This window comes from Cervus elaphus, chromosome X (genome assembly GCF_910594005.1).
Source record: "Cervus elaphus chromosome X, mCerEla1.1, whole genome shotgun sequence".
NCBI lineage: Eukaryota > Metazoa > Chordata > Mammalia > Artiodactyla > Cervidae > Cervus > Cervus elaphus.
This window is the reverse complement of record NC_057848.1, coordinates 80,845,721-80,868,948: the sequence shown is the minus strand read 5'-3', so window position 1 is coordinate 80,868,948 and position 23,228 is coordinate 80,845,721. Positions and strand designations below refer to the sequence as shown.

At 40.6% G+C, this 23,228-nt stretch overlaps 1 protein-coding gene and 1 pseudogene across 1 annotated transcript; both read right to left on the bottom strand.

Annotated features, from left to right (window-relative positions):
• Window positions 1-5,122: 5,122 nt before the first annotated feature.
• Window positions 5,123-22,847, bottom strand: LOC122689125 (nucleoplasmin-like protein NO29). Its single transcript, XM_043895286.1, has 3 exons — window positions 22,795-22,847; window positions 7,693-7,893; window positions 5,123-5,325 (listed from the first exon to the last, which is right to left on the bottom strand). The coding sequence occupies exons 1-3, from the start codon at window positions 22,795-22,797 to the stop codon at window positions 5,299-5,301; spliced, it is 231 nt and encodes a 76-aa protein (XP_043751221.1). The 5' UTR covers window positions 22,798-22,847; the 3' UTR covers window positions 5,123-5,298.
• LOC122690912 lies at window positions 12,417-12,550 on the bottom strand (annotated as a pseudogene).
• Window positions 22,848-23,228: the final 381 nt, after the last annotated feature.

Sequence of the window (23,228 nt, the reverse complement as noted above, 5' to 3'; positions counted from 1 at the left end):
AAAGGCACTAAAACTGTCTGTACCTACCAATATAGAAAACCAAAAGCAATGTTGTATTCCTGAAGGAAACTTGAGATTAGCTCCACCATCTAGGAATTTAAATATTCATGGAGTGAAGATTCTCATCACATGCCCATTCAACATTCTTATTTGGCCTGTACAGGAGAAAGATGGATTTTCAAGAATAACTGGATTATTATAAAAGCAGTCAAATGATGAACTCAATTGTAGATACTATTTAAGATGTCATTTCTTTGCTGCAGAAAAGCAACATATCCCTTGGCATCTGGTGTGAAGTATTTTCTCCCCTGTATTTGGAAATAAAGACCGTATGCAGCAGTTTGATTATAGCTGTCAGGGCCAGCAAGTTACCTTCACCAGGCTGTATCAATTCTCTAGACTTGTGTCAAAAATTAATTCTTGGGGATCTTGATCATCTCTCCATACTATGGGAAATTACACCATCCCATTACATGGATGTGTGTGCTCAGTAGTGTCCAAATCTTTGCAGCCCCAAGGCCTGTAGGCCACCAATCTCCTCTGTCCAGGGAATTTTTCAGGCAAGAATACTGGAGTATGGTGCCATTTCTGACTTCAGGGGAATCTTTCTGACTCAGGAATGGAACCTGGATCTTCTGCATTGCAGGCAGATTCTTTACCACTGAGCCACCTGGGAAGCCCATGCTAATTGAACTGGATGAGCAGGTTATAACAGCAATCCTAGACACCTGGTTGAGATGAATGTATTCCAGAGAATGGGAAATGAACCCCATAAAAATTCAGGGACTGGCTTCCTTGGTGAATTTTCTAGGGGGTTAGTGGTCTACAGAACATTGAAATATTCTATCAAGAGGAAGGACACGTTGATGCATCTCGCCCCTACTAATGAACTTATTTTGAAGGTATCGTATATCTTACTTGGGAGCACTATTAATAATTCTACCCATTTACTGAGTACACTAAAAGGCTATCATGTTTGAGTAGGGTCCAGAATGAGGAAAAGCTTTGCAGTATACCCAGGCTGCCATGCAAGGTGCTCTTCCACTTGGTCAGTACAGTCAAGCAGATCTAGTGGAATTTGCTGTGACTGTGGCATGTCAGGATGCTGTGTGGAACACTTTTCATTCTTTTATAAGTGATGAAAGTGAAAGTGAAAGTCTCCCAGTCATGTCTGACTTTGCAACTGTATAGTCCATGGAATTCTCCAGGCCAGAATATTAGAGTGGGTAGACTTTCTCTTCTCCAGGGGATCTTCCCAACTCAGGGATTGAACCCAGGTCTTCCACATTGCAGGCAGACTCTTTACCAACTGAGCCACAAGGGAAGCCCAAGAATACTGGAGTGGGTAGCCTATCCCTTCTCCAGCGGATCTTCCTGACCCAGGAATCGAACCCGGGTCTCCTGCATTGCAGGCAGATTCTTTACCAACTGCACTATCAGGGAAGCCCAAACTGGCAGTTTGCTTATATTTTCTTCAAATGTCCATAACAAATAGTTTATTTGGGTTGACACCCTTCCCCAAGATAATTGTAACATGCTAGCTGCTATTCCTCTTACCCCTTTGTTTTTTTTCTCAGAGGGGACCAAGATAAAGTTATTCTCACTCTGACAATTCCTGCATTAATATTTTATTTTGCAAAATGAATAGTATAACTTTTGCAGAAAGAAGAGGTTAAGAATTTCTAAATTCACAGAGGCACATTTTGACAAGTTTCCAGGCTCTTTGTAGCTTTCTTGGTATTTTGCTCTGTGAAAAACTACACTACAAAAATAGAAAATATTCAGGGAGTGAAGACTCTCAGCTATTTTGTAGCTTATTGCAATCTATCAGTAACAGAGAGAAATCAAATAGGATATTGACAGGTCAGAATGGAAGGTTGTCAGAGAAGCAAAATATTCTTAAGAAGGATTGTTCTGTATGATCCTAAATGGACTCCATATAGGTATGTATGAACAAGCTGATGACTGTAGCCTCAAGGTGACTATTTGGTTCTGACTAAGAGGATTTGTGCATGGAATATGTTTGAAGAAAGTGAGATATGAATGGGAGACATGGTGTATGTGGTTGGGTGTGGGAATGGGGGTGGGCAAGATGGTTGGTGGTTATACTTTAGCCTTGCCCAGGGACCAGATCCATAGATCCATCCAGCACTGTGAATGATGGACTATCCAGCTGCAGAGACTATTTCCAAAGCAAGGTCAACACTGTTACTGTGCCTAGGTAACAAAGCATGACAGGGAGTGAGGATGGCGAATGGGTAACAGATCAAATATTTAAACTGGACCACCTGCAACATATGAAATATGTTAGGCTTAGGTCAAGAGTTTAGTTGGGGGGTCTATATTCTATGGGGGCTTCCAAGGCGGCATAGTGGTAAAGAATCTGCCTACCTTGCAGGAGATGTGGGTTCAATCCCTGGGTCAGAAAGATCCCCTGGAGAAGGAAGTGGCAACCCACTCCAGTATTCTTGTCTGGGATATCCCAAGAACAGAGGAGCCTGGCGGGCTACAGTTCATGGGACCACAAAGAGCCAGACATGACTAAGCAACTGAGTACACATACACACACACACACACACAAACACACACACATACATATGCCACATGTGAAAGGCATGTAAAATATGTAAAAGGTTTAAATCAACTAATAGAGTGTTAAATAAAGTATCTTCACATTAACCTGAATGGTTACATTTGCATTTGAATAGTTGGTCTATTTTGATGTTTTTCCTTGTATAATTGATTGAAGAAATTTAAAAACAAACTTGTCAGAAATAGAGGTGTAGACATAGAAAACAATCAGGAAGGTTACCAGGAAGTGGGGGAGGGATAAATGGGAGATTGAGGTTGACATATACACACAACTCCACTAGTTATAAAATATAATTAATAAGAACCTACTGTACAGCATAGGGTACTCTACTCAATATTCTGTAATGACCTATACAAGAAAAGAATCTAAAAAAAATGTGGATACATGTATATGCATATCTGATTCACTTTGCTGAACAGCAGAGACTAACACTACATTGTGAATCAACTATACTCCAACTAAAAATTAAAAAAAACACAAATCTGTCAGTAACAGGCATATATCAGGAATGGTTTGGTGATACTCAAGATCACACATCTAGATACCTGTCTCCAGGGCTGCCCTGTGCTAAATCCAGTGTATTAACTTTCTATTGTTACATAACAAATTGCCACACAAAAGATCTCTCATCTATAGTCATGTATATCTTCACCTTTCTATATTCCATTGGTTAGAAGGAAGTCATTAGTCCTGTCAAAGTCCAGGACAAGGGATTACACAAGAGTGTGAACACCAGAAGGTGGGGATTATTGGGGGCCAGCTTTTAGTCTGTCCACCATACTTGGACTCCTCTAAGTTCTTTGCCAGTGATGTGGGAAGAATGAATCCACCACCCTAGACCCATGATCCTCTTCCCAGGCCCCAGTCTCTCCTCTACCCCTTCTCTACACTCACTGAGTGCCCTTCCTCACCTCAAGAGGCTTCACTTGCCTATTTGTAGATAATGTAACTAGCTTGTCCTCTGTTCCCTGCCTATAGCCCTTATTTCTAAGCTACCTCTCAGTCCTGGGGGTATATATTTTGGCCGGGATCTGAAGTCTCAGAAGCACAGGCCCTCTGAAGAGGACTATGTAGGCCTCTTGGGGCTTAGGACTTAGGTCTACATGAGGAGCAAATTCAGGGCCCCTGATACACGGAGCATGGTTTGAGGTTGAGAGGCAAATGTCCTGAGTACGCACATACACTTAACCACACACATGGGATTCTCGGCTGTTTGCAGAGTTGAAGCCCACCATGTTGCCCCCCCCAATTAAACTTTATTCACTCTCCACTAGATGTAGCCACTATCCTAAATAAGTTGTTTATAATTCTCATGACTTATTGTCTGCTACATATGTGTGCATAATTCTTATGCATTCTTTGATTACATGTATGTTTGTGTGTGTGTGTGAGTCGCTCAGTTATGTCTGACTCTTTGAGACCTCATGGACTGTAGCCCACCAGGCTCCTCTGTCCATGGGATTCTCCAGGCAAGAATACTGGAGTTGGTGGCCATTCCCTTTTCCAGGTGATCTTGCCCACCCAGGGATCGAACTTGGATCTCTCCTGCATTGCAGGCAGATTCTTTACCACCTCAGCCACAAGGGAAGCCCATATGTATATTCACCCATGATCAATTTATGGTGATTGTTTTGAATGTCTCTAGATCTTGAATACAAGGCATCTTAACATTTGTATACTTCTGAGACTGGAATTTTCCCTTATCCATTTTTTTCACTGCTACTACCCAGTCTTTGAACCTGATCTTTCCTTGGGTCTGCAGCCCTGAGAATTCTAGTCTCTTTCCCAGTTCATCCTTTATCGTCCTATTCAATTTACTTGAAACAGTCTCAAGTCAGTGAAGTAAGACTGGTCATAACATAGATAAAGCCTAAACCAGTGTTTTTCAAACTTTAGTGTGCTTCAGAATCACCTAAAGGGCTTGTAAAACTCTGGTTGCTGGACTACCTTCAAATTTCCAATTCAATATGTCTGGAATGGGGCCAGAGAATTTGTATTTCTAACAAGTTCCCAAATGATGCTGATGCTACTATACTACATCAGCCCACTAACAGCCCAGTACTATCTGGTCTTAAGATAAGCTAAGTCATTTATCAGGTTCTTTCAATAAAATACAGTAGGGCCTGGACCTGTATCTCTCTTTACATAAGTTGTTTTTAACTTGATGTTTCAATTGGCCATGTGTGTGTGTGTGTGTGAGCTCAGTCATGCTCAACTCTTTGCTTCTCCATGGACTGTAGCCCGCCAGTCTCCTCTGTGGAATTTTCCAGGCAAGAATACTGGAGTGGGTTGCCATTTCCTTCTCCATGAATGTTCCTGACTCAGAAATTGAACCCGTGTCTCTCCTGTCTCCTGCATTGGTAGGCGGGTTCTTTACCACTAGTGCCATCTAGAAAGCCCATTTCTTAGAGGACACAATAAAAGAACTTAAAACACGGTTGCCAGAATAGAAAGATACAAAGATAGATTTGAATCAGGGTTATTTATATAAAAAATCTTGAAGCTTATTCATTTTTAAAAAGCCTTTTACTTTCAACTTGAACAAATTCTGTCAGACATATCAGAGAAAACAGAAAAATTAGATATCAGCGATGTTACTCTTTGGGTGAAGAATTTTGGAACCAATCAGCCTTGATAAATTTCCCATGGACTACTAAAAATCAGAAAATCTCAAATCTGTGATGAATAAATCCACTGTTTCTCTTTCATCCAAGTCTTTCTATGCCTTCAAACTGTAGGAAGAAATAAAAGAACAATTGAACACAATTAAAATGCACCAGTGACTTTATAAATCTAATAATAGTCAATCCTGTATATATTTGTTGTCTCAACAAGAGAAAACACAACTTTCCTCTTGTAAACCACACCCTTGGGTATCAGGGTGTTTGTCCATCAACTGAACATGTGTTCATTCAACTGATCACACCAATCTCATCTTTGACTTGTCAAATGCTAAAAAAATTTTTTTTGGCTGGTGAGGTGGGGGAAAGGAGGACATCAGTCACAGATATAAATATGTCATTCCACCTTAGAATAGTGTGCTCTTTCCATAAACCATAATCTCTTAATCTCCCAGACCCTCATAGTCCATATCTATAAAAGGAGAAAGAAAAAAAAAGAAGGAAGAAAAATGATAGAAGAGATGTAAGTTAAATTAATAATTCAATGATAAGCAAAATCTTAATATAACTAATGTTCTTTTGCCTGACACATGAAATACAAAAGTTTAAATAAACACTTAGGTATAAGTCATTAAACGAGATCTTACTTGAAATTCTTATCTTTTTGCAATTTTTAGGTACTCACATTATCAAAGGCATTGTGTCCTTGTTAGTATAAGAGAAAGTACTTAGTGGCCACCAAATGACAAAGTCCCATCTCTAATGCATATTCCGGTCACTTTTGCTACTTAGTTCTGGCAACTGTGTTCTAAAAAATACAGTCTCAGTTACCAGGTCTGATAAATTCCTCAGCTATGTTAAGTCTTATCATTACAGCTCAAAGAATGTGTACCTATGAAAGATGTATAATTCAAAATATGCTGCATTCTATACTACCTAGTGAATATTCAAATTATTAACCCTAAAACTGATTTATAAAAATAATTTTTAAACAATTTATTATTGTTTCTTGATAAGAAAATTTAAGAATATAACATGTGTATGGCAGAAATGGTTGGATCACACTCAACCTGGACTCTCCCAGGCTGCACTCTATTGGATTTGGATCCTTTCCAGGTTCTTTTTCTGGTTCTTCATTTTCATCTTTTTTCCCTCCCTGCCTTCAACCTCTTCATTAGAGTTTTCATATTGATAATTACTAGCTTCTTTCATGAAGAATAATATGGACTTTGGGACCAGATTTCGTGGAAAAAAGAACCCAATTTACAATCAGTAGTGATACAATCACATCAAGCATTCTACTCTCAGGAGGAGAGAAGTAGGTGAAGAAAAACTAACTAGGCACCTTCCTAGTGGTTGGTGTGACACCTCCAGGGCCCTCACATTTCTGCAGCTTCAGGGTTTTCATGGTGAGGTCTTCACCATCTTTCCAGTAGATCTCACACCCTGTGCTGCTGATTATTTCTGGCCCTTTGGAGAAGAAGGGATCAGAATCATCTGGGTCTGACCGCATTTGGTATGTGTTCATCAGAACTTTGTTGAAAAAGTATTCGTTTGACTTAAAGAGGAATTCTTAGGGTGAAGCTCATTGGTTTCCAGACCCCTGAGAACTTTACTTTTACATCTTTCAGGTGTTCTGGTACAAGTTCATCATTTCCCTGGGTCATGCTGCGGAAAATCTTTAAAGGCCATCAACCAAAAGCAAGGGATGGCTTTTGTTTGCCCCTTCCTTTCAGGCTCTCTTTCCATCTCCTCCCAAGCTCCTTCTGGAACAGGTACTTGCCACTGACATTCACCTTCTGTGGGCTCATGAATTGCATTGATGATGTCAGCTCTCTTATCAAACAGAGGTTGGTAGAAGACTTTTGGTCGAAACCATAAAGGTCTTCATATAATTGGGATTCCACTTGTGCAAATTGTGCCTGGAGGTTTTTGAGAGCTTTGACCCTCTGCTTAACCGCTAGAGGCCAGTGCTGAGTGTGGCCTGCCTTTGAGCCCGATGCCCCAACAGGGGCCACAAGGGCCTCAGGAATGGACTGCCTCCTGCGGGTTTCAGTCTCCTCGGTTCATAGGCCCCTCCAGTGCACACAGTACATCTGCATAAGTCAGGGAATTGCCCTCCTGGGCCTTGGGCTTCTCAGGTTCCTCTACCTTCTAGCATGCTGTCCCATCTGCAAGTTCCTCGGGCATTTAGGGGGCAGTTCCCTCTATCAGGTACTTACTTACCCCTCCCACCCTAGTTCTCTGCTCCCTCTGCCGGACCCTTGCCCTACTGAGGTATGGGTCCCTCTCCCGGATCCTCAAGCTCTTGAGAGCCACACTTGACCATTATGCGGTCTGAATGAGAGTGAACCAAGACGTGGTTATTATAATGATACTGCATAGAAGGGAATGAACCAGATCCTGGAACAGGGATCAAAACCCTGCCACGGGTAACTCATGGGCCCCTACGATGCTTTCTGTGCCCTCCTCCTGTACCTCATCATCATGGTCTTTCTCCTCGTATTCATCTTTCTCCATGCCGTCATAGTCCAGCTCCTCTTCCTCTTCCTCCTCCTCCTCTTCACCCTCCTCCAGGTCCTCCTCTTGCTCTGCTGAGGGGATGTGCCTGTTCTCCTGGATTGTGGGCTGAGTGGCCTGCTGCCTAGCACCCTCCTCCAGAACAGCTCTGGCGACTGCCTGTGAAGCCAGAAAGGCAGCAGTCTCTGCGACCCCATCTGGCCCTTCGGCAAGGGGAATCACAGGGATGCCAATGAGTCCAGGATCACGGTCCTCTCCACCATCAACTACATTCTGGCTACTATGAGCTGGGTCTTGCTCCTGCGTGGTTGACATGGCGGGAAGAACCCACTTGTCCCTGCTTGGACCCAAATTGTGATCAAGTGCAGAAAGGACTGTGGTGAAGATGGCGGCCACCAACCGTGACTGCCACTGACTGGACGCCGTTGGCAGCAGGGGCTACAGGGAGGTGGTGAGGTGACAGAGAAGTCGGTTGAGCAGGTAACAGAAGTATAAAAAGGTGCCTGAGGGGGCTCCGCGACAGGTAGAGCTCACAGAGACTGGGGCCAAGGTGGCGGCGGACAAGTTATGAAAGAATCAGAGGGGCGGGTGATGGGAGCTGAACCTTGAAGGGTCAACAAAGGAGTGCTTTCGTCATCAGCGAGCCCTAAGCTCATTTGCTGAGAAGTGAGGATTGACATACCTGGTGTCCAGTGAGTGATCAAGGTCCCTAGGTTCTGGGTTACTCGGAATCTCCTTTGTCTTTGAGACGTTAAAGCCCTTGTTTGGCCTTTAGGCCCACACAAGTCCACAAGTCCTGTTAATTTCATAATTGTCAGCAAAACTGTAGTATTCCAATATGACTGCACTCTGTAGCACAAGAACTGTAATCCCCTCTCCCCATTTCATCAAAGGCCAGCTCATGTCAGTAGGGACAGAGTCATTAAAAACTGTATAGCTCAGATCTCAGCAGTGGCAATAACTTCCAAGAAGAGAGAGAGAGAAAAGATTTTAGACTTCCTAACATTATTAAAATTCCTTAATAATAAAGAACATATAAAGTTAAAATGGCATCAGTCAGGACAAAGGATTGCAGAAATGTTAGAAACAGGAGCTGGAAGTTTAATAAATGCTGCCAAAAACACACCAAGCCTCTAAAGAATGAATACAGAAAAGAAAATGCTTATTTAAGGCAACCATAAAAGACTTTAAAAGGGCAAGCTTCCTAGGATGATCTGAGTAAACTAAGGCTTTCTGCTGCATTCAGACCCACTAAACCAAGAAACCATGTGTAAAAAGCAAATTTTTAAAAAGATAGGTCACTTTTTTGTATTTATTCTGAAAATTAAAGCATTTTGTGACTGAAAAATAGAGAGCCATAGGAAATGAATATGAAATATCACATACCAGAAAAATAATACTGATAAATCCCTTTCATTATTTCAACCAAATTTCAATGAATTAAAAAAAAACTAATGTATTTTTTTTGTTGAAGTAATATTAGTTCATAACATTATATAAGTTTAAAGTGTATGACATGGAATTTCCACTTCTGAATACACAGTAACATGCTCAGCACCAAAAATTTACCTTCCATTTATCACCATATTGAAACAGAGCAGGAGCCAATCAGGCCTTCCCAGGCCAGAACTCCCCACACTCCCCACCGCCCCCTCACCGTACACACGTGCGCACACACACACCCATGTCCTCTGCCTGCTTTTTGTCTATAGAAATCCTTTAGTCAAAGAATAAATTTAATCAGAGAAGTGAGAAAACGTGGAAGTAAAGGAAAGCAGTCAAGCCAGACTGAGTAATAATAGTCAATAAACAAAGTCAAGGACCTTTATTCCTCTTCAAAATCTATAGATAATATCCTGAGACATCTCCTTTGAACTGTTTTGTAGATACTGAATCCCCCACCAGGTGAAAGGAGTTAACTGCATGATGTCCAGACTGTAGCCATGACATAAGCTGCCACAATTCTGAGAACTGGCCTCAAGAAAATGGGACAAACCAACTCTGGAACTGAAGATTAACTGTACTTAGAACAACCAAGATTATATTGATAGACCACTGCATGATCAATTTCAAGATGACTGTCAGAGCCGACTGGGCTATTTCTACATGTCCCCCTCCCTCTCACTATACACCTTGAAACTCCCTCTTAAAAGCTACTGCCTACAGATTGTCAGGGGGGAGGTGGCCTTTGGACATGAGTCTGCCTTCTCCCCCAGCTGCAGACTGGAATAAAGCAAACTTCCTTTCCACCAACCTTACCTCTTGAGTATTGGCTTTCGAGAAGTGAGCAGCAAACCTGAGTTTTGGTAACAGTGTAGTTGATCCTCTTTACCCATTTTCTCCTCCCCCTCAGTGGTTACCCTCTGGTGACCACTAGTCTGCTCTCTGTATCTAGGTGTTTGCTTTTGGTTTGTTTCTTTATTTATTATGTTTGTTTGTTTGGTTTTTAAAATCCAGTAATGAGTGAAACTGTATGACACATGTCTTTCTCTTTTTAATGGCTAGTATATATATATATATATATATATATATATATATATATATATATATATACACACATACACACACACACAGTATACACACACACACACACACACACACACACACACACACACACTGCATCTTCTTTATCCATTCATCTATTGATTGTCACCACTAAGGTTGTTTCCATATCTTTGCTATTGTAAATAATGTTGCCATGAACAAAGGGCTACATATATCTTTTCAAATTAGTGTTTTCATATTTTTTTGTATGAATACTCAGAAGAGGGATAACTGGATCATATGGTAGTTAATTTTGTCTCTGGTCTCACCTCAAGAAGGGAGCATGGCATTGTCAAAAAAAGTTGATTTAAATTTGAAGGGAATGTAGCAAGGTAACTAACCAGACACAGAGAAAATCAATGTCCCAGAGCACCTAATTGGCTTGCCAAAGGTCATGAAAATTAGTGGCAGAGTCAAGTCTCCACCCAAGGTTTCCTGATGTCTAATTGGCATTAAAAGAAGAGATTACTTCTTTTCTATCCAGCTTGGGGGGCAACATGACATCTGAAAGTTAATTAGCCACAGAGAAGGTCAATGGCCCCAAGTAAGGGAATCGGAAGACCAGACTAAGCTGTCTCCACCACTATTCCTCCACCTTTGACCAGAAGCATTGACAGGGACTGAGAAATAAGTGCCACAATCCCCCAAAATGAGAAGCTCAAAGTCTTTTCTGGGAGAAAAGGCCAAATGTGAAGTGGATCTATAACTAAACTATCATTACATGTAACACATTTACTGCCATCTATGTAGTAACTTGCCCCCAAAAGATGGCCTTTTCATCATAGGGGACTGGAATGCAAAAGAAGAAAGTCAAGAGATACCTGGAGTAACAGGCAAATTTACCCTTGGAGTACAAAATGAAGCAGGGCAAAGGCTAACAGAGTTTTGCCAAGAGAACACACTGGTCATAGCAAACACCCTCTTCAAACAACACAAGAGAAGACTCTACACATGGATATCACCAGATGGTCCATACTGAAATTAGATTGATTATATTCTTTGCAACCAAAGACCAAGAAGCTCTATACAGTCAGGGAAGAAAAAAAAAAAAAAAAAACAAACCCAGGAGCTGATTGTGGCTCAGATCATGAACCCCTTATTGTAAAATTCAGACTTAAATTGAAGAAAGTAGAGGAAACCACTAGGCCATTCAGGTATGACCTAAATCAAATCCCTAATGATTAAACCATGGAAGTGACAAATAGATTCAAGGGATTAGATCTGATAGAGTGCCTGAAGAACTATGGATGGAGGTTTATGACATTGTACACAGGCAGTGATCAACACTATCCCCAAGAAAAAGAAAGGCAAAAAGGCAAACTGGTTGTCTGAGGAGGCCTTAGAAAGAGTTGAGAAAAGAAGAGAAGCTAAACAAAAGGAAAGATATACCCATTTGAATGTTGAGCTCCAAAAAATAGCAAGGAGAGATAAGAAAGACTTCCTCAGTGATCAATGCGAAGAAATAGAGGAAAGCAATAGAGTGGTAAAGACTAGAGATCTCTTCAAGAAAATTAGAGATACCAAGGGAACATTTCATGCAAAGATGGGCACAATGAAGGACAGAAATGGTATGGACCTAACAGAAACAGACAATATTAAGAATAGGTGGCAAGAATACACAGAAGAACTATACAAAAAAGATCTTCATGACCCAGATAACCACGATGGTGTGATCACTCACTTACAGCCAGACATCCTGGAATGTGAAGTCAAGTGGGCCTTAGGAAGCATCACTATGAACAAAGCTAGTGGAGGTGATGGAATTCCAGTTGAGCTATTTCAAATCCTGAAAGATGATGCTGTGAAATTGCTGTACTCAACATGCCAGCAAATTGGGAAAACTCAGCAGTGGCCACAGGACTGGAAAAGGCCAGTTTTCAGTCCAATTCCAAAGAAAGGCAATGCCAAAGAATGTTCAAACTACCGCACGATTGTACTCATCTCACATGCTAGCAACGTAATGCTCAAAATTCTCCAAGCCAGGTTTCAACAGTACATGAACTGTGAACTTCCAGATGTTCAAGCTGGTTTTAGAAAAGCCAGAGGAACCAGAGATCAAATTGCCAACAGCTGTTGTATCATCGAAAAAGCAAGAGGGGTCCAGAAAAACACCTACTTCTGCTTTATTGACTATGCCAAAGCCTTTGACTGTGTGGATCACAGCAAACTGTGGAAAAATTCTTCAAGAGATGGGAATACCATTTGCCCCCTGACAAATATGTATGCAGGTCAGGTACTACACTTGATCTTAGCCAAAAGGCCGAGAAGCGATGTATGCAGGTCAGGAAGGAACAGTTAGAACCAGACATGGAACAGAGGACTGGTTCCAAATTGGGAAAAGAGTATGACAAGGCTGTATATATACATATATTATATATATGCAATATATATATTACATTATATATTATATATATATATCATTACATATACATGTAATGATAAGCATCTCTCCCTGCTTATTTAACTTCTATGCAGAATACATCATGCAAAATGCCAGGCTGGATGAAGCACAAGCTTCAAGATTGCAGGGAGAGATATCAATAACATCAGAAACACAGATGGCATCACCCTTGTGGCAGAAAGTGAAGAAGAACTAAAGAGCCTCATGATGAAAGTGAAAGAGGAGAGTGAAAACCTGGCTTAAAACTCAGCCTTCAAAAACGAAGATCATGGCATCTGGTCTCATCACTTCATGGCAAATAGATGGGGAAACAATGGAAACAGTGAGATACTATTTTGGGGGTCTCCAAAATCACTGCAGATGGTGACTCAAGCCATGAAATTAAGATGCTTGATCCTTGGAAGAAAAGCTATGACCAACCTAGACAGCATATTAAAAAGCAGAGACATTACTTTGCTGACAAAGGTCCATCTAGTCAAAGCTATGGTTTTTCCAGTAGTTATGTATGGGTGTGAGAGTTGGACTATAAAGAAAGCTGACTAATAAAAATAAATGAAAAAAAAATAAATAAAAGCTGAGCCCTGAGGAAACGATGCTTTTGAACTCTGCTGTTGGAGAAGACTCTTGACAGTCCCTTGGACTGAAAGGAGATCCAACCAGTACATCCTAAAGGAAATCAGTCCTGAATATTCATTGGAAGGACTGATGCTGAAGCTGAAACTCCAATACTTTGGCCACCTGATGTGAAGAACTAACTCATTCAAAAAGACCCTGATGCTGGGAAAGATTGAAGGCGAGAGGAGAAGGGGATGACAGAGGATGCGATGGTTGGATGACATCACTGACTCGATGGACCTGAGTTAGAGTAAGTTCAGGGAGTCAGTGATGGACAGGGAAGCCTGGGGTGCTGCAGTCCATGGGGTTGCAAAGAGTCAGACATGACTGAGCGACTGAACTGAACGGAACTGAACAAACTATGTAGCTGAAAGCGTCCGAAGAGGACACATTGGGTGGGCTTTTCTCAAGAAAGGAAGAGGAAGGACATAAGGTATACACCAAAAGAAAGGCATCAGACACCTGACTTGAAAGGACAGTTTTCACTTTGCCCCTTCAAAATGCTCTTGTCCTCTCAGAGTGTCCTTGACTTTTTCTCTCAGGAAGAAGAGAAATACAATGGAATTTGACTCACACTATTGTAAAAACTGGTAAAACAATTTTGATTCAGCCATTATTGTTACATCTGGTGCTGATTCTCAACTCACAGGACACAAGGCCAGGAAGGAAGAATGAATATGAACTCAAGAAATATAGGGAAAAATTGAAACACACACAAAAAATGGAACCTGCATCTTCCTTTCTTTCATTGGACCCTATGTCAGGATTTGTCTATTATCAACCCTAAAAATTTGCTGGAGAGATGTAACTCTTGTTATAAAGTCCCTCTTGAACTTGGCCCAGAAATTAGAGAAGCTAGAGGAATATGACCCTGAATGCTCGAGCTGTGAGCCTGGCCACTGCCATTGTCAACAAGGGGAAGCAGCAGTGTGTGATCTACAACATGGTGCCTGACTACATCATTCTTCCAAGAGTAAAACATGGCTACTGTTTCATCTCAGATTTTCGTTTTATGGTGATCAACCCTAACTTGCAACATGCAAAGTAAATAATTATGGGAAATGCAGTTTGGCTTGGCCAAGTTGACACATTTTAGTGCTTTCACAGTCCAGCCCTTGTCAACTTGGCATCCGTACACACTTCAACTAAAGAAAAGAGCAAAGCCATGCTTCAGCCTATCATGATGCAACTCTCCCATGTAAAAAATCAGAACATGCTAACTCCCTTCATAAAAGAAGCTACAATTCCCTTCATCCATCTTGGGTGAGATGCTCATTTTTCTTCTCAGACCACTTTGAAGTCTGGTAACTTGTACACTGAAATAAAAATTAACCATTATTAGCACATGATATATATTAATAAATAGGAAAGAATAAGGGAAAAGGAAGGTGGAAGAAAAATAGCTAATAAAAGACAGATATATTGGTATCAAAATAAGCAAAAATACTCATGACTATTACAGCCCTGGAGTTTTCTGGGAAACTGGAAAACTCTGGTGGTCATAACTGGTGTTTTCACCAATCTTCTTCTACTACCCATTTCATATTCTCATTGCTGTAAGCAAGTCCCTTAGCTGGGTTGATTTCCTTGCCTGGTGGAATGACCTAATTTTTCCTTTCTAGAGGGTCTGGACTATTAGCAGTTCTGTTTGTATAGACTGTTATAGTTTTCCATTGATTTTGTTCACAGGACATAGGAATGTTACTGAACCACACTTGAATCTGCTTGCCTGTATGCAATAAAGCCAATTTACTGACACCAGGTTGTGGTGAAGGACAGTGCAGCATTTATTGCTGAGCACCAAATAAGGAGTCCAGGTAGCTAGTGCTCAAAAGGTACAAAATCCCCAATGGCTTTCAAGGAAAGGTTTTTAAAGACAGGGTGAAGGAGTGGGGTGGTGGGTTGTTGGGTATGTGATCAGCTTGTGGGCATTCTTCTGATTGATCTCTACTGAGATAATTGGGAGTGCACATCATCAATCTTCTGATTCCAACCATTCTGAGGTCTATGTGCTTGTGGGCAGTGGCAGTTAACTTCTTCCACCTGGTTGTGATGGGGTTTCAGTATCTGTAAAACAGCTCAAAGGACTTGGCTCAGAATATTATCTATAGCCCTTGAAGAGGAACTAAATGTCCTTCACTTCATTTAATGGTTGAAGTACTATTATTTTGTCTTGCTTGACTGGAACTCAGGGAAGGCATAGGAGGCCTTCTCTACAGATAAGAGATTAGCAAAGGACCTGGGGATGTCTTCCTAGGAAGGCCCCATAGGGCCCTGCTCAGGTATAGCAGTACTGAGAGGCATCCCCAGGAAACTCCTGCATTACAAATCCCCATTTTGTGTAGCAATGCCATTTCCTCTTGATGGTCAGGATCTACCACCTCAACCAGTGCTCAAACCCTTCTTTTCTCCTATTCATTCAGTGGCACCAAGGTAGCCAGATGGCAATCTCAACTACAAGTTCAGTGGAACCATTGTTGTATCCCCTCAGTGGAAGTGTTCATTCATTTGAACCAGGAGAGCCTAGTTCATAGGGACAAGATGCAAGAATTATGCCAGTGAATTAGTAGGGGAGTAATGAGAGGATTCACACTCATTTTCACTCCTTGATTCCCCAACCTGTGAATCCAGACTATGGGAGAAACTGCATCACATTTTGGATGCTGATTCAGAGCATATACCATATCACAAAGGACACTGTCCTACTCTACAAAGTGTTGTCATCTAGCTGGTTCTGAAACTGAGTCATCAAAAGGCCTTTTCACTTGCTATTAGACCAGCTATTTCAAACTGATGAGAAATATGGTTAAGACCACTGAGTTTCATGAGTATCAGCCTATCACCATATTTAGTTTGGTTTGAAATTAGTTTTTTGGTCAGAAACAAAAAATCAGACATGACTGAACTGAACTGAACTGAATCGATGTTATGTAGGATATCATGATGGTAGCTATGGCAGTCTATGTCCACAGATGATAGTTTTGGCAAAAGCACTGTGGACAAGGAAGACAAAGCCACATAAAGTCAATGTCTATTCCTGTGAGGACAAAACAATACCCTTTCTATAATGTATGTGGTCCAATGTAAACAAGGTAAAACCAAATAACTTGCTAGTTAACCTGAGGTGCAACGCCTTATTTGAATCTCAGTGTTGGTATCTGCTGTACTTGTGGTCACATTGAACTTGAATAGAGGTCCATGTTTCTGAGCCCATGCATAAACTTTATATTATTTGATATAGCCACTTTCTTCATGATCTCATCTGGCAAGGACAGGAATATCTGGGAAAAGTGACTGATTGACATCCACAGTTTGCATCATCTTATCCTCCTAATTATTAAATTTACATTCTGCTAATATTGCTCTTTGGTAAGGATTCATATGGGACAGAAATATCATCATGCTCCATGATCCTTTGCAGAGAGTTACATACATACCCCTTCCTCAGACCTCCTTATTACCTGTTTTGCATTCATGTCCTTACCATGTTCCCAGGCAAAACATTAACCATTGTCCATTAATTAGGGTAGATGTATATTTCTTTTCATGTTTCATTTCAGGGAAAGTAAGCAATTGGGTACAGTGCTTGAAGTCTTGGCTCCTGAGATTTCCCTTCTTCACTATCCTTTTAACAGCAACTTCTTTTCTGATCTTGAACTCTAGAACAAACTGATGCTTGACCATGGGTCACCAAACACTCATGTAATCGGAAATAACCCTGATGAATTGAGTGTTGCTTAACCCATTAAACCATAAAGTTGGAGGTGAACAATAGCATTTTATCAACAAATGATAGTGGTATAGCTGGGAAGTGGAAGATTTGCCTTGAGCAAGTCCTGAAGGGGCAAGCAATTTACACAAATATGGTAAAAATGGGAAGCATATCCCCAGTTTCTGACACAGAACTCCTAAAGCCCTAGGAATTTTCTGAGTCATAGTGGTGATAGAAACTTCTTTTGTTATTCATAGCAAGCCACTTTAAACCACACCTGAGTTTATGCTAATGAGATGACTCTTGGCTAGACCCTAGATAGCTTCAGGATTGGGGCTGGTCACCAGAAACACCAAACCATTATTAGAGGTTTGGAACTTTCAGGCTCATGTACTAATCTCTAGGGAGGGGAGAGGGGTTGGAGATTGATTTTAATCACCAATGGCCAATGACTTTATCAATGGTGTCCACATAATTAAATCTCCATGTGTGCATGCGTGCCAAGTCACCTCAGTCATGTCCTACTCTTTGCAATCCTATGGACTGTAACCTGCCAGGTTCCTCTGTCCATGGGATTCTCCAGACAAGAATACTGGAGTAGGTTGTCATGCCCTCTTCCAGGTGATCTTCTCGACTCAGGGATCAAATCCACTTCTCTTATGTCTCCATGAAAAATCCCTAAATGACAGAATATGGGAAGCCTCTAGGTTTCCCAGCATCAAAATACTGGGAAGGGCATAGAAGCTCCATTAAACTACTCCATATGTTAGCTTATGCATTTCTTCTACTTCACTATTCCTGAGTTGCATCATTTATAGTAAACCAGTAAATGTTCAAATGCTATCTTGATTTCCCACCTATTTGGTTCTTCAGAAAAATGTAAGACGATATGGAAGGCCCTTGCAATGTCTACTACATAGATCAAAGTGTCAATGCTATAAAAGAAGGATACATAACTGAAGGAAGATGGTAGATAGCATGATCAGACATATGGCATAAGGGCCTTTGGGGAAGGGGCAGAATTGGTGTGTTGATGGCCTAGACTACTCACTTGAGATGTGTAATCCAAGCTGGCATTATTTGTTCCATCTTGTCAGCTGCTTGAGCCTATCCTTTAAATTTTCTAATTAAGTCGGTGGTTTGTGGGTGATATGAAGCATGAGATTGCTTTACATACCCCATGATTGGGTCCACTGATGTGTACTTGGGTCACAAATCTGAAGCCATTATTAGATGGATAGTGTTCAGGAAACCTGAACAGGAAACTAATGTGGTTTTGTAGGTCTAGGATAATGTGGCCAAGTCAGTGAAATATCTATAAATGGCTAGGCCAAACCCCAGAGAAAGTCTCTGCAGCAGTCAGGAGGATCCAGTGAACCTCTCCAGATGTGACCAGAGGCTCAATGTGATTAACCTGCTAAGGATGTCCTGGCCCATGGCTTGGAGAATCTGTCCTTAGGCAATGCTTTTAGTGTTGGCTAGGCTTTGGCAGGTGCAACAGCTTTTCTGTGCTGTTTCAGCATTTTCAAATGGCAGTGGCATCCAGGAGGCAAGCTATCGTAAATCTACCTGCTTTAGGGTAGAAGACACTTCATTCTCAGGATTTAGCTAACAAGTATAGTCTGCTAGTTGATTATGCTTTCCCTCACCATTATTAGAGGCCTTTCTAGTGAGCATCTGTATGGGTAACACAAAGTTTATTAGAAGCAGAACTAATTTTTATTCAAATGTTTCTACCCCACAAGAAGCCTTATTTTATATACCAGTCTGAGGCTTGATAGTGGCCTGATCAAATTTCTACACCATTATCTATAACCTGAGTCACATAAATTTGTGGTTTTCCATATGTCCCACTAAATGACGCTAACTGTAGCAATTCCTATCAGGGCATGAGGGCAAAAGCTAGCAGAGATGCACATAGACAATAGGTTAATACCAATAACACATTCATTTATGGGTACCATAAAAACAGATTTGTAGAAGCTTTAAGGGATCCTGTCATTGTCAAACTTAAGCAAGGGTCTTAATGATGGTGGCTTTAGGCTCCAAATCAGAGGGTATTATCTACTTTTCCCTCGCCTTGGTGCCTGTAATTGTGTGGAGAACAGTCATCTCTGAAATGATACTTAGAAAGCCAAAGAGTTTAATTTTTCACCTCTCTACTAAATTTTAACTTTTGCGTAGGAATTCTAATCCCCCTGGTAACAGAGGGCCATTGGCTTGACCCGAGTGTTATTTGTATTTGAAAGCCGAGAGGTCAGATTCTGGTTCAAGATAGCTATACAGGAAGATTCTGAACTTATCCTCTCACATGGACACAATGAGTCTGTAGCTACATATGGGACAATTTCCTCTGGGAAAAAACCTAAAGGCTGACTAAGTAATGACTATACATCAAGCAAGCAAGAAAGAAACCACATAAAAGTGGGTAGAAGAGACTGGGATACAATCTTGCCGTAAAAGTCACCCCTCACATATGTGCAAACATGGTGACCCATAACTGGCATGGGACTCAAAACCTGGAGCTTCTCCCTGAGTGGCAAATGATTTGAACACCACATTGGGCACCCAAACTTTTAAGATGTGCACCTAAGTGGTGAACCCCAAAACATCCAGCTTTAAAAACCAACAGAGATATGATGGAGCTAGAGACTCATATCCATGAGACCTACAAGACTGTAGCAATGTGATAAATGGATCTAAAAGGGCTTAAGTGCTTGTACTCACTACCCTAGGGCTTAGCTCAGAGGTAGGCAGTTGCATTCAGAGGCTAAGTGAAAGAGGTTTGTGCGTACTGAAGTATTGGCCTGAGGGTCAGGTATCTTATTTAACTCACATATCTAAGAGTCTGCTGGAATACTCACTGGAAACAAGGACTGTAGGGAGCCATCTTTGTACTCTCCCTCTGCCTTACAGAGGAGCCTGATGGGCTACAGTTCACAGGGTCACAAAGAGCTGGACACGACTGAGTGACTAATACTTTCACTTTCTGCCTTACCTTAGACAGCAGGTACCATTTTTTAAATTTTTTTCTATTTCTGGTGGGAACCATCGTTATGCTTCCTCTCTGCCTCATTACAACTGGTGGACAACAGTTTCACACTCTCCCTCTGCCATGTTCTAGAGCACCAGTAACTCAGGAATGGAGTTTTACACAGATTTGCTGTCCTGATTTTTGCAGCTAGAGTATGCCCCTTTATTTCCTGGTTCTTGAGGCCAAGAGAAATTGTGTTCATGGGTACCATGGGACTGTATCAATCAGAGAGACAGTTTTTAGTTTTTAGCAGTCTACCTCCCATAAGGCTTTGCACAGACAGTAGCTGAAACATACCCTGGTATTTGAAACAGGCTTATTTGCTTATCCAGGAACTTTGGTCTCAGGGGAAAACTTCTGGTTTAACACACATTTAGTGCCCTAAGAAGTAATTTCAGGGAACAGAGGCCAGTGGAAACAATCTTTTCACTCTCCCTCTGCCTCGTTACAGCTCACTGATATCTCCCAGGAAGGATCTTATATTGTTGCCTGGTGCCCAGATTCTTGCAACTGCCATGAGGGAACACCTGAACACAGCTGGGCTCTGGGTCCCACAGGATTTTAACCAACAGAAAAATAGTCCTTAGATAGTTAGCATCTCCAGGGCACAACAAGAAGCAGCAGAGCCAGGAGCTCAGTCTCTGTGAAAGAAGCCTGTTAGCTAATTATCACAGATGCAGACTGAGGGGCAAGCTCCTAACTAAGTACATATCTGAGGCATGACTGTAATCCTTTGCACAGATCTCAAAGAATGGGTGCTATCTTTACACTCTCCCTCTGCCATGCTCAGGAGCAACACTATCTCCCAGAGGGGCACTCTTATGCATGTCTGGGGCCCTGGTTTTTGTGGCCTGGGAAAATTGTGTTCCTGGGTCCCATGGGAGAGTGGCAATCAGAGAGACATTTCTTTACAAGCTAGTCCCCCAAAAGACTGCAGAAACAATGGACTGAAATGCACCTCCAGTCTTTCTGTGAAAGAAGCTTCCTTGCTTGTTCTGGAGCACTGGCCTGAGATGTAAGCTTCAGTTTTGACTCATACCTAGGAGTTTATGGAGCTTCTCTCAGGGAATGTAGGACAGTGGATGCCATCTTTGTGTTCTCCCTCTGCCTTGCTAAAGCTTGCCAGTATCTCCCAGAAAAGAGCTTATACTTATCTGGAGACCCAATTTCTGAGACTGCTGCCCAGGGGACCCCTCAAAATTGCCTGGCTTTGGTGGCCAGAAGACTGTATTTATTTGCATACTTTAAATTTTGCTGCCTGAGGGTCTAGATTCCAATCAGCCTGAATCTAGGTCCCAAAAGAGATCCTACCTATTGGGACACTGACAGGTCTCAGTACAGCCTCAACTATTTGGAGCTATTAAAATTATAATAGTTTGCTTGGACAATCACAAATGTTTGAGAGAGAACCAAGATCTAGGGAAGGGTTGAATGACAAGATTCATCCCCTACCTAAGGCCACTACTCAAGGCTGAGAAAGGTACCTGGTTCATCTAATGAATAGAAGTCAACACAGAGGATCAAGCAAAATGAAGAAACAGAAGAATGTGTTCCTAATTTTTAAAAAAAGATAAAGACTCAGAAAAAATCTTAATGAAATAAAGATAAGTAATTTAAACCTGATAAAGAGTTGAAAGTAATGGTAAAGAAAATGTAAAGATGTTCATCAAAGTCAGGAGGATGGATGAACAGAGTGTGAACTTCAACAAAGAAATGGAAATATAAGAACTACCAAATAGAAGAAGAAATCAAAGAAAAAAATTACTAATACCTTGACACAAACAAAATTGGAAATGCAATGAATTGAAATGAAATTTAGGGGATGCAGCAAAACCAGTTCTAAGAGAGAAGAAATAAATGCCTACTTCAAGAAACAATAAAATGTCAAATAAACAACCTAACTTAATTTTTTAATTGGAGGATAGTTGCTTTACAATGTTGTGTTAGTTTCTGCTGTACAGCAAAGTGGATAAGTTATACTGTTGATGGACATTTAGGTTGTTTCCATGTTCTGGCTAACAACCTAACATTAAACTTAAAGGAACTACAAATAAAGAATAAATATACCCAAAGTTAGTAGAAGGAGAAGAGTTACAAAAATCAAGCAAAAATAAATGAAATAGAGACTAAAAGAAAATAGAGAAGATCAATGAAAATAAGAGTTGGTTCTTTGGAAAAATAAACAAAATTGACAAACCCCTAGCTAGATTCACCAAGAAAAGAAGAGAAAAAAGCTCAGGTAAATAAAATCAGAAAGGAAAGAGGGGATATTACAATTGCTACTACAGAAATACAAAAGATCATATGGTCTTACTATACATCAACAAATCTAAAAGCCTAGAAGATATGGATAAATTCCTAGAAACATACAACCACCAAAGATTGAAATAGAAAATCTGGACATATTGCTAGTAAAGGGATTGAATTAGTAATAATAATAATAATGATGATGATAATAATAATAATAAAAACACTTCTCAACAAATAAAACTCCAGGTTGCACTGATAAATTCTTCCAAACATTAAAAAAACAGAATTAATAATAATTTTTCCCAAACTCCTAAAATATAGAAGAGGAGGGAATTCTTCCAAACTCATTTCAGAAGGTCAGCATTACTCTGATATAACTACACAAGGACATTAAAAGTAAAGAAAATTATAGGCTGAAATCTCTGATGAACATAGAGGTAAAAGTCCTCAATAAAATATTAGCAAACCAAATTCAACAATAAAGACATTAAAAAGATAACATACCATTATCAAGTGGGATTTATTCCAGGGATGCAAGGGTGGTTCAACATCTGAAAATCAATCAATGCAATATATCACATTAACAAAGTGAATGATAAAAATTACCTCAATAGATGATCATCTCAATAGATGCAGAAATCATTTGACAAAATTAACACCATTTATGGCAAAAAAAATCTCAACAAATAGAGTATAGAGGGAATGTACCTCAACATAATAAAGGGCATATGACAATCCCACAGCTAATATCATACTCAATGATAAAGAGCTGAAAACTTTTCCTCCAAGAGCAAATATAAGACAAGGATACTCACTTTCACCACTTTTATTCAACATAGTATTATAAGTCCTAGGTAGAGCAATTAAGCAAGAAAAAGAAATAAAAGACATCCAAATTGGAAAGGAGGAATGAAAACCCTCACTATTTGCACATGACA

Bases quoted from the DNA above. Each gene is read 5' to 3' on its own strand.
- LOC122689125 (XM_043895286.1), bottom strand. The intron at 5,326-7,692 runs GTACAGGAGGAG...TTCTTCCTACAG, and splicing joins AGAAAGACCATGATGATGAG to TTTGAAGGCATAGAAAGACT.